Below are 14,987 nucleotides of genomic sequence, written 5' to 3'. Positions count from 1 at the left end.
AACGCCTACGTAAAAATACCAAGACCATTAGGAATGTACTGAATAAGGATCAGTGTACTGAATTGCCATCAAAATAAGTCAGAAGTGCTGTCAGTGTCCAATTTATTTGCCAAGTGAGGGGAAATCAACCTATTCTTCATGTGATTATATCCTCTAAAGGATCAAGTTCCTAGCTAAGCAGGGGAGTTTCTGGATCCATCTTTTACATTAAAGGCTCAAGTAGCACAAAGCCTTTTTCATCAGGTCAGGCTAGTGTACCAGTGTACCTCTACTTAAGAGTTAGTTTTGTACATTATACCATGCACTAGCAACTTCACATTTAGATTACTGTAATGAAAAGAAGGGTAGCCCTTGGACAGTTCAATTAGTGCAAAATATTGTAGCAATTTGCAGTCTCTATTCAAAGTAGTCATTTAAGGTCAACTTAGAAGTAGCAAGCAGCAACCCAGCAGTGGGAGTTTTTCAATGTTGGAATGCCCTCAGTGAAGTATCCTTGGGGTTTCTCCTTATGGTTAAAATACCTGTGTTTTGTTTTATATTGTGTATTTTTGTACCGTTTTTATAAAATATCTTAATGTTTCAAATTTAGTTAATGCATTGTTTAAAATGCAATTTTAACTGTAATCCACTTAGATTAATTTTAACTAGGAGTACAGAAATATTTTCAATGAGACACCAAGTAAGCAAATTTAGAACATCTATTTCCATATGTGTAGTTTCTGTTCTGTACTAAGTTCATATGTAAAACAAAACAAAAACCTTTCCTATTCAATGTTTAAACATCTGTTTTAATGAATGACTCAGATGCAATCGGAGTATTGTCTGGAGCCATTTCATGAAACTAAGCATGCTCAGTGATTACTTTGTCAGCTGTACAGAATATCAATTGATGTTAATTTGATCTCTGTTTTAACTTTAGCCTCCAGATTACTGTACTGGAATTACCCAGACATATTGAGAAAAACAAACTATTCAGGATACAGCCTCTCAGTTATCACTGAATTGCTTTCAAGTCTTACTCCCCCAAAATTCTTCTTTCTAAAAACACATCAATCTTTCTTATTTTTAATACAATACCGTGCTTCTTTGGAAGATCCACTGTGAATTTGTGCAGAACCTCTCTGGTGTTTCCTTGAAGCGTTCCAAAAAGTGCACCACTACCATCTATTACAATGAAACCGAATTTGCTATCATCTGACAATAGTGCTGTAAGAGCCTAAAAGTCAACATGACAGAAATTGAGTTTGAACAAGCTGATGCACAACGAATCAAACAAGAGAGATATTTTCCTGAAGGAATGTTTTTATCATTTTCATAAACTTACTTTTGGAGTATACTTTTATACTCATAATTACTCCAAGCTCTTTAAACTAACAAATTAGATTCGAGCAGTTTAAACTACCATCATTGTACGCTTTTGCACTTAAATAAAAAACACAAGCGATGTTCAAATACAATTCATACATCATTTTGTGAACAAGAAAGAGATACTCCAAGATGAATGAAGCTCAAGTGATTTGAGCTGTCTGATACTACAGCTTTAATAATATCAGTAAAGTGCCAATCTTAGAATGCCAAAATGGGCACATAAAGCAACACATTCAAATGAACTTGTGCACTGTATAATTTTTGGCTCACATTGTTTACCAAGGTAAAAGCTGTTAGTGATTTCTACCAGGCTCAGTAATAAGAGTGTGAAAGCGTCACATAAGCACCTGATATAAAAAATGAAGGTAACACGCTGCAAGGCTTAGATTAGCTGTGGTGACCAAGTGGTTAGAATGCAATATTGCAGGTTAATTCTGCTGACTGCCAGCATTTTGATCCTGACCTGCTCAAGGTTGACTCAGCCTTCCATCCTTCCGAGATCAGTAAAATGAGGACCAAGATTGTTGGGGGCAATAGGCTGACTTTGTGAACCTCTTAGAGAAGGCTGTGAAGCACTGTGAAGTGGTATATAAGTCTAAGTGCTATTGCTATTAGCAAATCCACAATCTGACTTCTAAATTTCACTAAGACAGTCCATTTAAAATACTTGGGTGGTATGTGATTATGTAATGCTTTGCAAAACAAAATGCAGTGCAATTCAGTTCTCAGATTATATTCACATGTTCTAAATTTTTCTCTCCCATTTCCTTGAAAAATGTAACTGTCAACAGATTTTTAACTGGGAGTTGTGAAAATGATGTTCAGGAAAATGTTCATCTTCTCATACATGACTAGACTTCCCAATGCTCAGTAGCTTTTCTTGATATTAAATAAACAGTAGATTGTATAGTTCACTTTAGAGAAAAATAAAAAAATAACTTACCTCTGTATGAAATTTATTATCACACAAGTACAATGATGTATTTATTGGTTTGAAAGGTTCAAAATCAATGTTCACTTTCTTCTCTTTTCCTTCTTCTGTCACAATTGTTCCACAGTAAACAACCAGACCATTCGGAGGTACTGCAAAAAAAGATATAATGTTAGGTACTGCCGAAGCTTGAATCATTTTATCTATAATGGAATTAGCAGGATATTTTACCTTTGTTATATAGTTTTAGCCGTTGCTGTACAGAAGTAATGGCGCCAAGGACTGAAAGACGATTCACTCGAGACTTAATATTTGATGCTGTGCCAAACTCATCAGCTAACATTTTTGCCACTCGGGAAATCTGGTCTTTGGGGGGAATGATCAAGGATATCATGCTGGTGCCATTGCTAAAATAAACAAAGGAACAAGGATAAAGATTCAAACAAGCAACCTAAATATTTAAGGGATAAGATTTCCATACTAAATGTGGACAAGATGGGCAGTCATAAATTACTGCAAAGGTACAATGGTTTGTGCCCATAACAACATTTGACATGTTACTGCAATGGGGGATTTTCAGTTTGGCATACTTAATACAGTTAAAGAAATAATGGTTTCACATCCTTTAAAATTTGTTCTTAAGTACTGTGGAAACATCTCTCTCCCTATGCTTTTTTTAAATGTCCAGTTTTCCCATCTACCTGAATCACACACGTAAAGGCACTTAACAAATTACTCATCTTCATATTGGAATTTTTCAATCATAAGGGATGTGTATGTATGTATGTGTGAAAACACACACACACACGTTTGGATCATCAGCTAGTCATTTAATCCTCCACCAAGCGTATGCAAATATTTTTTTAAAAAAATACTTTAAATTCCCTGTACCAGTGTTTAGCATCTGAGTGGTATCTCTTTATTTAATCTAATTCTCTCTACAGAAAACAGTAAAGGTAAAATTAGTGTGGCAAAAATATGCTTTGATGGAAATTCACTAGCAATTCTCTATCTTCTCAAAATGGTCACAGAAACCTCCTACAACCAGTGAAAAATTTTGTCATATTGACCTTGCCAATGTCATCTCGCAGCACTCAGCTACCTATAGGTAGAAATAGTGTCCCTAAGCAATAAATTCCCCCTTCTGGAATGTTTTCAAAGCAAAATGGAGCAGCATTTCCTATTTGCCAAAACCTTTAATAAAGAGCCTTTGATTTGATGCTCAAATCTACTCAAATGTTTGAGACATGTCAACTTTACAACACAAATAGATCTTAGATACAGGCAACCAATTAAATTGTAGAAAATTTAAAGAAAATTATATGGATATAAGGAAGTGATTTAAAAGAGAGCTGTCTGTACATCCATTTCAATAACTGCGTGCCAATATGTACAGAGCAAATCACAAAATTGCAATACACTAATGCTGCAGACCATAGAAAAGAGTTATATGGGTAGCTAAAACAGGTTTGAATAGAATTAAACCTAACAGGGCTTGTTTAAAATTCCTTCAGATCAAATTCAACTATTAGTGGCAAGAATGATCTAAACATGCAGTTTTCTTGGCCACAGTTCTGAAATTGTTTGTTAATTCCCAATACAGGTCATTGCTTTAGAATTGCCTGCAAGTGTCCCCAGTATTACCAGGCTAATTCTACTTAACTTCAATGTCCAGACAAGGATGGCCAGGTTCTACTGCTAAAGGTATTCCAAAATGTTAGCCGTTCTTATACAATTCCATGGAGGAAGTTACTTACTCAATATTACCACTAAGGTGCAACTTGCCTTTCAAGACCATTTCACACCTACTTCACAAATTAGTCTATTTCTGCTGGCCACCAGGTGGGTTCAGATTGTGCTGCCTGCCTGTGCGAAGGCAAGCCTTGTGGCCACCCGCTCCAACCCACCAATCCTCAGCTTTCCCGCGGCCCGTCCAGATTGCATGCCTCCCCCGCCTCTGCCTGGACAGGTAATCAACTCACCTGCGCTTCGCAGGTTGCAACCAATCCCTATTGGTCCTGCACCCTCACCACCTCAGATATTGGCCATGCCCACCCCTTCGCTTGGGCTTAATTTTGGGGATGATCTTTTTTCGGGAAAACACAGTAGAACACTAATAATAATTAAGCAGCTCAGTTTCTTAAATTATATAATAAAACTGTAGTTTAGATTAAAAGAACAAAGCTGTGTGAACCATATAAGATCAAATGTGACTGTACAACATGCACAAAGGTCAATCAAATTAACTGAATAATCAAATCAGAGTTTCATACAGCTCCTTTGCAAAATATACTCCTGCCATCTGCTGGTTAAATTAGTAAGATCTATAGTTAGGAGAAACTGCAATGATGAAGATTAAGATCTCTATCTTAATCAAGATTCAGATTAACTCTCAGGATTCAGTAGTTTCACCTCTCAAGAAAACTGATTTCCAAATCTTTCAATTATTCAGAAGATTTTGACTCAATGGGTTTCAGTAATAAAACTCTGCTTTGAGGAGTATTTTACCTGTCCATAGTGAAGATAAAATAGCTAAAGAAATGTGAAATAACAGCTTTTATGGAAAGGTACCTGTACATTTTAAGGCAAAAATTTAGGGTGCTGTGAATTATTATGAACACTCTGTGTTGGACTTACACAATGAACAGAATTTTCCAGTCCCTTAATCAACACAGCAATTAGAAATCAGAATTAGGACAAGACTATCTGGAATATTTTATTAATTATCAATCAGTAGCTAAGTCACGTTTGGATTGCAAAATATAAATTATGTGTAAGTACTACTTTTCTAAAGAAGCAATTACAAGCAATTAAAACATTTAATAAAATGGTAAATTTGAACCCATTTGAATCCATACGCTTTCACAGAAGCATACTAATTATTGTAATAAAATATATTTATTCAGTTCCTACAAGATGATCAGTCAACTAGGTCAATACAGCTGTTCTTTCACTTCATGCAAGCTACACTATTAAGGATCAACAATTAGTAGGCAAAGAGAAAGCCTCTTGAGTACAAGACTGTTTTTATTTTCTAGAGTACAAGACTGTTTTCATTTACTAGTTACTAGTCCACTATAGCATCTCTCTAATTATAGAAACCCACTGTTGGATTTTTGCAGTTCACTTTGAGATTTAAGTTAGGGTTTGTTAACTGGTGAATTTAGCCTCATGTAATCTTTGCAGTCACTCTGTTCTCTGAAATTTAATTTGGGAGTAGTTAGGATGTTTTCCAATAACAACTATTTTATGAAAGGTCCTTGGTACTCTCTGAGCTTGCTTGTTTTCTTACAGATGTTTCATTACCCAAACTAGGTAGCATCATCACTACATCTTCCAAATGTGGCTCTTCATGGGCTGAGTTGATGGGTATCATACCTGATCATGGCACTGGGCTTGTATTGCCATTTCAGGCAGCTATGGAGCCACATCTGTTCTTGTAGGATAATATCTCAGGATGGGAGGTCAATGTGTTCAGTCTACTTGGAATAAGCACACAGGCTAAACTCTAGGACCAGCATGATGCCACCTAGAAAAAGTTATCCTACAGGAAAGGTAAAACTAGCCAAAAGCAACATGATCCTAGCCAGGACTGGTTGGGTGATTCTAAGAGTTGTTGCAAGCCATTCCAGTGGGTACAATGATGGCCACAGGCCTAGGAGCAAGTTTTGATAGCAAGTCACACCTGTACATACAGAGCTACATAACCATGAGAGATCAGACCTGTTCTGCCTCAGCAGAATCTGATAGTTTTGTGCTTAGTTCCAGCTAAAGCATATTGCCCTAATTGCCCAAATTACTAATCTGCTAAATCCTGCTCCTTCAAGTGTACATGACGTGGATATGCCGGTCTAAGTTGGCAAAATAAACAAACACATTTTTGTACAGCATCAAAATATTCTATTAAATTATACTACACCACCTGAAATAACATTCTGTTGTGAGGCATTTTGCTAACTTCTAAAGCAAGCACTTTTACCATTGGGTCTTGCATCAGAAATAGCAATAATTTATTTCTAAAGCTTCTTCCTCAAACTGAGGGAAATTCATTTGTATTGTTTAACGAAACAGATATGAGGATGAACTTGTTCATACATTTTTATTTACTTATTTATTAAATTTATATGCTGACCGTCTAACTATCAAGCAACTCTGGGTAAATGAAAACAGCAGGCATTATTTTGTATTTAGATTCCTTGATAAGACTATGAGATACCTAGGATACATGGATTAACTAACCCAGAAATACAAATAAGGAACAAAGGCCTAGGGGTGAGTCAGTTAAGTAAGTAGCTTTATTTAACTTATAAATGAGGATGAGACTTAGTATTAACATCTGACAGCCTGTCATATATTCCTTTGCAAAAATACAACACCTTGCCAAGAATTTAAAACAGGTTTTCTTTTTACTGACCCCAGAAAATGGTGAGATCACCAACAGGTTATTTAGGATAAAGGCTGACATAACAGGGCCAGAACAATCCAAATTAGAGAATTAAAGGCTCTAAGATACAAAAGGTTTTATTGATGTTATTCACACCAGCAAAAAATCCAATGAAGTATTATGATCATTAATAACAACAAGAAGCCAAGACTTAGAAGGACAACCATAAATCAACACTAGCAAAGCATTATATGGTAGCATAAATTAAATTGTTCTAGAGATTTTGGAGGAATGCAGAATATTTTAGAGAAGTTTGTTTGCATTGTTTAGGAATTAGTTTTTAGAGTTGGGATGGACAAATATTCCTGAAAATTCAAATCAGATGTTTTATTACTAAGAAGCTTAGTTGGAGGAAACATTATCCTTAATGTATATACTTAATATAATTAAACAGGTACTTTATAATGCATTTTTACAAAATAATTTTGTGGGAAGATGAAACATCCTCTTAAAAATGAATGCTGACATATTTTGAGAAGCATTTCAATATCTGTAATGTAACTCCTTTCTTCACACATCTGTTTTATGTGTGGGTATGCACACAAAATTTCCAGTATATCTTTTAAAAAAAGGCTTAATGGGATAATTGGAGAAAACAAGCAAAAGTACTCATACTTGCATTCAAAATGTTTTAATTGTTGCATTAACATAGAAATGCAACAAGGAAATGCAAATAAGCATCTGATAGTAGAGAAGCTATTCCTGCAACAATAATTTGCTCTTTTGCAGTTCTCTTTGAGGATTCCATAGTTGTAAGTTTTCTTTTTAAAAGGTACTATATTTCTTCATTTTATAAATGTAGGAGAGGTTAACTAATAATAGGAGGGCAAAAATTAATTTTTTTAAATTGCTAGTATCAGAAATTTAAGACTTAAATCATTTAATTTTCCATCCAGCTTTTTTCAATTTTAACTCCAAAATGATTAATTTAGGATTCAAAGCAGTTCAAAGTCATTCCATATTATTATTACATTATTCCATAACAAAATAACTTGTTATCTAAACTTGTTTTCCTAGTTTTGCAGCCTCAAGGTAGGATTGAAAGTTTCTATAGTGACTGGAAAAAAGTGCTGTTCATAAAGCATAGTAAAAAGATACTGGTAATTTCACAAATGTAATTTCCTTTTAATTATTCCATATAGATAATTTGTGTCATTCTCTTTCATACACATGCTTCCTATTTGTTTGTAAATAACACTGAGGAAGAAGAGGAAAGTATTAAATACAAATATTATAAAGCTGTTGGAAAGATTTCCAATTTCAAATTTTCCACAAAATTCTTATCACTGTAGGCTCATAGAGCCATAATCTACAGGTGTGTGTGTGTGCACACATTAGAAGCCCCCACCCTAAAGACTTCTCAAGAGTGCTACTGGCTTGTAGACAAGTTTTACTCCTTCAGCCTTATTTCTAATTTCTTCCTGACGTTTCTTCCTATCCCTAGGTTTGGAGCTCCTCAACTATGCCTCAAATCTTGATATTCAGGATACAGATACAGAAAATACTGTTGATAGGGGAGTTCTTCCTTATATAAGCTAAAGCATTACTGAAAACTGCTTTGAGCTATTTGGAGTCAATGATTTTATAAAGCAGATTAGCAGGAATCTCTACTCAGTTATAATACTCTCTCATTTAATAAAAAAAAAACCCTTCACTTAGAAATGCTGCCTGTTTTGAGATCATTGTGCAACAATCTATATTCCAAAATAAGTTGCTAGGTCCTAGAAAATTCCTCTAAGACAGAATATTCAACTTTGTGTATTTTTAGTTAAAATTTTGCAAGTTTATCATGCTGTTGCCTGATATACTCATAAATCTAATAACAGTGCACCTAAAACCAAATTTTATATGAAAAATTCACAATTTAAAAAGCACAACTTTCCTGGTATCTCCACACATGACTTTTTTTAAAAGTTGCAAAACTCAAACTTTATTCGTATCTGCCTTGAGCTTTCCCAAGCCCATAGCTTAAAGGATTCACACAAACATAGAACATAGACTGAAGACTTAACATTCAGTTGCTATCTTTAAAGCCTGCCCAAGATCTAAGCCCCATTTTCTGTAAACTTTGTGAACATTTCATAAAGACAGGGTTTGCAGTAGAGCTGTAACAAACCCTAAACACAAAATATTCATCAGCTGGAATACATTATTTCCCATCCTTTTCAGAGAAAGCTAAATGTTACTGAAATGTCAACTGTTTAATATTTGTATTAATGAATTATTTTTTTAAAAAAAATTATCAATATGCTTTTATGAAAAAATCACTATCAAGATCTTTAGGAAAAGTTAAAAAATACTATGATTTTAAGATGGAATTTAGACAAGAAAGATCAATAAAACATTTTATAAGATGTTTCCTCACATATGCCACAAATTCAAGTCCTTCAGTGCATTTAGCCCACAAAAAGTCGTAACTCCTATTAATACTCTGAATATACTGTTTTTGAAAATTAGTTTACTTGTCTACTGGCCAATCTTATTTAAATGTAAAATTATTTAGCTCCAGAAATGTCAATAGATCCTTCAATAGCCTGAAATACTGTATAATTAGCAATGATAAACAGGCTTTTGAATTATATTGTGCTTGCTGTCTATTTTACTGATTAAAAAGTATACCCCAAAACTGCCAATGCTTAAGTTCTCATATTGGCAAATTAAATAGAAAGATGGGATTCAAATGATTCAAAATATTTGCACAAAACTCATTCAAAGCATTCTTTCACTGCTCCTGAACAGAATTAAAATGCCAACTTTATATATTAAGAATCCAAACGTTGTTGTTCATTTCCATACGTTGGATAGTAAACATGTATGGCTGGAGATAGTTTTCCTACCTGGAAATTTCTTATTTACGTGTTCATGAGGGACAAAAGAATTAAAAATTAATTGCTTTTTCTATTCCAAGCATTACTGGTAAGTTGCTAACACAATAAATAACTAAATGTCAATTAGTCATAAACCCTATTAGATTTGATTTGGGAAGGCTCAGTAGAGAAATTTGCTCTCTCAATAATCAATGTCAGCTTTGGAAGCCATACTAGGCCGGAAGTATTCTGGTTGTTGAACAAGCCGTAGAGGCCTAGTTCTTATACCAACATGAAGTCATGGCCAGTAGGTTAATGCATCCAAAAGAAAATCATGCTTATTGTAACTTATTAGTTGGAAACTGAACCCCTGCAAGAAGATTCTTTGTAAGTATTTACAGTAATAATTAATTTAATTTAATTCAGAAGCATAAAGATAAAGCAAAAAATATCAACAATGCTGATAATTTCTAGTGAACATACAGAGATAATTTTGGTCACTTTCAGTTAAATCAGTCCTTAAATTGAACAACTTAGCCAGGCAAGTCACATATTAGAAAACAGTAATAAAACAAAGGAGGCAAGAATTTTTCATGCATCTTTTCCCAAAGCCTATCATATACAAATCTATAAGGGACAAGCAAAACTCGCCAACTGAACAACAGAACATTCCAGAATGTTCCATACAACCTCCAGACTACGCTGTTCTGGAAATAAATCCTATATATATGTAGGAAGTGAGTTGAAGTGTCCTGAAAAGATTATTCTGGATAAAAAAGAACTGTTTGGGGGCTGGAGTACTCCAAAAAGCTTCTGCTTTGGAGGGTTAATTTTTGAAGCAATTTCACCCCACCCCACCCCAAAAAGAACACCACAATCTGGAATGTTCCAGTCTCAAAATCAGATTAATCAGAACTTCAGTTTCATTCCATTACTTAAAACACAGCTAAGCTTTCATAAATATCTTGGAAAAGATAGTAATTCAGCAACGTTAACATGTGCCTTTGGCACTTGAATTAATACATATATTTTTTTGGATGAGGTCCATAAATCTTTTCTAGTAGGCCATTATTTCAAATAATTCACTGAATTAATACCTTCTCAAAGTCCTGTTCACACAGTTAGCATTCAAATGAGGAAAGTCAACTGTCCTTTATAACAGGCCTTCTACACAACTGCAAGGAATGGACGTATATTAGTTCAACAACCAAATGTAAAAAGAGTCACACACTCAATTCTTAGTGCATGCAGGGCAGAAAAGCAACAAAAGCTATCTTTTTCAGCTAGCACAAAGCCGGAAACATTCCCTTACTTGCTTCAATAGATGGAAAATTACAGAAGAAATCTTAGGAAAAGAGAAGCTGGTGAAGGTCACTAAGACAAGAGGTCAGCTGATCATGCCAACTCTAAAACATCATGTACCTGTTGTGCCTACAACAGTTTAAGGTAAACAACCTCTGTACTTTGAAAACAAGAAAGGAATAGGATTAAGTTTTATAGCTAAAAATGGTACTGTATCTATATGAACACAGCTAATTATTTGTAAACCACCTTCTTTTACTCAATGACTGACTGTTCAGCAAGTTCTAGTATGCAACTGAAAGTAAAATATCCCAGAGGCTAAGGACAAACAAGACATAAACTAGATTGGGCTGCTCCATAAATTTTATTTTAAGTATAATAACAAAATTTGTGGGCACAGTAAAATGGAAGTTCAGAGGAATACAAGGTGAGATGAGGAGGAAAAAACTATCAAGTATTAAACAATGTTTTACGTGGAGTAGACATGATTCTATATCCTGGCTTTTACAAAATTCATTTTCTGGATTCAGAACCAACGTCCCAAATGTCTTTCAACATTTAAAATAGAACGGCTGTCTTGGACCTACTAGTAATCCTCCATCATAGGAAGAAAAAGAAAAAAAAACACTATGAAGCTATCTGAGCAGATGTGTATGTGAAGAAGTGAAATGGAGGCCCATACTTTAAGACTTAGGTAGCCTCAACTAGTTTTATTGTGACTTGAAAGCATCCCAACTGCACCCACAGGTGTCACCACCTCAGACAGCAAATGGGCCACGTCCGGAAACGGAGAGCGTGGCTCCCTCTGAAGAGAAGCAAACTCCCCTCACAAACCAGAGGACGAGTCTCAAAAGGCAGGACAACCGCCTCTCTTTTCTCTCTCTCTCTCGCCCAGACACGCCGCCGCTGCTGCTGCTTCTTCTTCACGGCTGCTCCTCACGGGCTCTTTACTCCAGGCCTCGCCAAGCACCTTCCCCAGAAACTTAAGGCCTAAGTCACCCCAAAGTAAGCCTCGTGTTTCAACTTAGCGTTATCTCCTCCGGGCCGGAACCCTGGAAACGTCTCCCGATCTTTCACACTTTTTTTTTTCTGCGAGGGATTTTTTTTTTGGGAGGGGGGGGGGGAAGGCATCCCACGCGTTAACAACCATCTCTTCCCCCCGCACAACCTTTTCGGCCCAATCCGCAAGGTTGCTTCTCTTCCTTCTCCTTCCTCCACCCCCACCCCCCGCCCCACCAACGGCCCACACGTGAGCGCCAAATCCCTTCGGCCGCCTCCCAAGGTCTCGGTCTTCTTCTCCCTTACCCGCGCGCCGCCTCGAGGCTCTTGATGAGCTTCTTGATCTTCCAGATCTCCACGTTCCTGTCGGCAGCGCTGGGATCGTCCGCCATCTTCTCCCTCCTCCTCCTCCTCTTCCTCCTCCTCCTCCACCGCCCCTCCTGCGGGTGGAATCGAGCCGCCGAGCCGCCACGAGGAAAAAGGATTGAGAAATTTGGGGGTGGGGGGTGGAAAGGGAGGGAGGGAGAAAGGAGGAAGCAAGGAGCCGTTAAATCCTAAAGCCGATGCCAGCCGGGCTCCTTCGGTTCCACCAGCCGAGGAGAGCGGCGGCGGCGACCACCACCACGGCCCGCCGCCGGCCCGCCCGCCCGCCTCGCTCCCACTGGCGGGGCGACTCTCCCGCCCGGACGCGCGCGCTCACCTCAGGCCTCGCCGCCGCCCCCCCCTCCTTTCCTTCCTACTCCGGACTGCAACGAAGGGCTCCTCGCGACGGCGCTTGTGACGTCGTTCGCCGGCTTCTTCCTTCCTTTCCTTTCCCCTCCGCCTCTCCTGCTCTTCCCCCTCCCTCTCGCTTCTCCTCCGCGCTGCATGTGTTGCAATAGCCTCACATGGGGTTTCTGACATAATTTCCGGTCCCGCACCAATCTTTTTTTTTTTTTTTTTTTAGGAAATGAGGGCCTGCGAGGAGGTGGATTTTCAGCTTTCCGCCACTTCTCTGTCTCTCATTGGCTACGTACCTTCCGAAGTTTCTCTTCATTGGGTGGATTATGCCCGTGACGGCAAGGAGCCCCCCCCACCCTTATATTAGGCTGTATGCCGGTAAGCGTAGTTTTATTGGAAGGGTCAAGCAGGGCGGTTAAGCAGTTCTCGCGTGATCTACCTCCGCGGCGTTATTCGCGCTCGAGTGCGTGTTCTTTAAAGGGAACGCGCACACCTTTTTTGGGAATGTGCGAAGCTATGAGTCAAAACTTTCCACAGCGCGGGGGTGGGGGGTGTAATTGACAAAGAGTGCCTTTGCAGTTATAGACATTCTGAATTAGCTTAACCTAAGAACGAAGGCAAACGTAAGAATTTGGGTGTTGGCACGTTCCAACTTGTAAGTTTTCCCTTTTTAAGTTTTACAACAAATTAAACCAGGACACCAGATTTGGGGTATAAAAATATGTACTAGGACTTAATAGCAGCAACATCCTGGTGATTGGAGGCTTGCCGCCCGATCTCTTAGCCCTTGGTTAAAGGAGGGACAGTTGCTACTCATTTCAGTTCACGGAAGGGATGTCCAGGTAGTGGGGATGCTACTTCAGGCAATCCCATGTTAGCCATGGACATTATTATTATTATTATTATTTTAAATATTTTTTATTAAACATTTTTTTAAAAAAAAGACAAAAAAAACAGCAAAAAAGAAATATTGACACTTTCTTCTTTCCAACAGTTTCGCGTCAGTGATCATTCTCTCTCTCTTTTCTCAATTTTCTCTCTTATCCTAATGTATCTTTTATACATAAATTTCTAAATATCATATATATATCACTATATTATCCTAATTATTTTATTTACATATATACTTATACACACATACCCAATTTCCTTTCCACAATTTGTTTCTTCCTATTTGTTCTATTTCTACTCCTTGTTTATCTGTTATTTAATCTTTCCTTGCATTTTTCCCGCTTTTCCTCCAATCATACCATATCTCCCATACTAAATAATATTCTGTTTCCTCTTTATCTTGTATCCCCTTCGTATCCATTTCTGCACATTCCATGGTTTTTCTAATTACATTGTCTTCAGATGGTATATTGTTATTTTTTCCAGTTCTGTGTGTAGATTATTCATGCTGCTGTAACTAGGTGGATCATTAAATACCGTATTTCTTTTTCATATGACCCTGGAATTATTCCCAGTAAAAATGTTTCTGGCCTCATTTCTATGTTGATTTATAATTTCTTCTATTTTTAATTTAATTTCTTGCCAATATTGTTTCGCTTTATGACAGGACCACCACATATGATATAATATGTAATAATATAATATAATAATAATAATATAATATAATACAGCTCTAAGAGTTGTAAACCTAATCTTGCGTAGCTTCTTTTCGAAAAACACCACACTACTAACCAGAGCATATAAAACATTTGCTAGACCAATTCTAGAATACAGCTCGCCAGTTTGGAACCCTCACCACATCTCTGACATCAATACAATTGAACGTGTCCAGAAATATTTTACAAGAAGAGTTCTCCATTCCTCTGAAAACAATAAAATACCTTATCCCACCAGACTTGAAATCCTAGGCTTAGAAAACTTAGAACTCCGTCGCCTTCGACAAGACCTAAGTTTAACTCACAGAATCATCTATTGTAATGTCCTTCCTGTCAAAGACTACTTCAGCTTTAATTGCAATAATACTAGAGCAACTAATAGATTTAAACTTAATGTCAACCGCTTTAATCTAGATTGCAGAAAATATGACTTCTGTAACAGAATCATCAGTGCTTGGAATACTTTACCTGACTCTGTGGTCTCTTCCCATAATCCTAAAAGCTTTAACCAAAAACTTTCTACTATTGACCTCACCCCATTCCTAAGGGGACCATAAGGGGCGTGCATAAGCGCACAAACGTGCCTACCATTCCTGTCCTATTGTTTTTCTTTTCTTCTTCCCATATATATATATATGCTTATACCTCCTTATATTTACTCATATAAGTGTTTATATACTGTATAATCTTTTTGTATGATACTTACATATATTGTTGTGACAAAATAAATAAATAAATAAATAAAAATAATACGTTCCCTTTTGTTGTTTACATTTCCAACATAGTGGTGAAGTATTGGGGTTTGAACT

At 36.9% G+C, this 14,987-nt stretch overlaps 1 protein-coding gene across 2 annotated transcripts in view; it reads right to left on the bottom strand.

The window, feature by feature from the left end:
* Nucleotides 1-12,699, bottom strand: part of ETF1 (eukaryotic translation termination factor 1) — a 28,169-nt gene extending 15,470 nt beyond the window's left edge. The window contains exons 1-5 of one of the 2 annotated variants that reach the window (XM_058180795.1): nt 12,552-12,678; nt 12,158-12,291; nt 2,531-2,706; nt 2,312-2,451; nt 1,078-1,216 (exon numbers count right to left, since the gene is read on the bottom strand). In XM_058180795.1, coding sequence (XP_058036778.1) covers nt 1,078-1,216; nt 2,312-2,451; nt 2,531-2,706; nt 12,158-12,243 — 541 coding nt within the window. In that variant the 5' untranslated portion in view covers nt 12,244-12,291; nt 12,552-12,678. Of the gene's footprint in view, nt 1-1,077; nt 1,217-2,311; nt 2,452-2,530; nt 2,707-12,157; nt 12,292-12,551 lie in introns of both variants that reach the window. The other variant, XM_058180787.1, reaches the window with a different exon arrangement.
* Nucleotides 12,700-14,987: the final 2,288 nt, after the last annotated feature.

The sequence above is a fragment of the Ahaetulla prasina genome, chromosome 1 (genome assembly GCF_028640845.1).
Source record: "Ahaetulla prasina isolate Xishuangbanna chromosome 1, ASM2864084v1, whole genome shotgun sequence".
NCBI lineage: Eukaryota > Metazoa > Chordata > Lepidosauria > Squamata > Colubridae > Ahaetulla > Ahaetulla prasina.
This window is presented reverse-complemented; position numbering and strand designations above follow the sequence as displayed.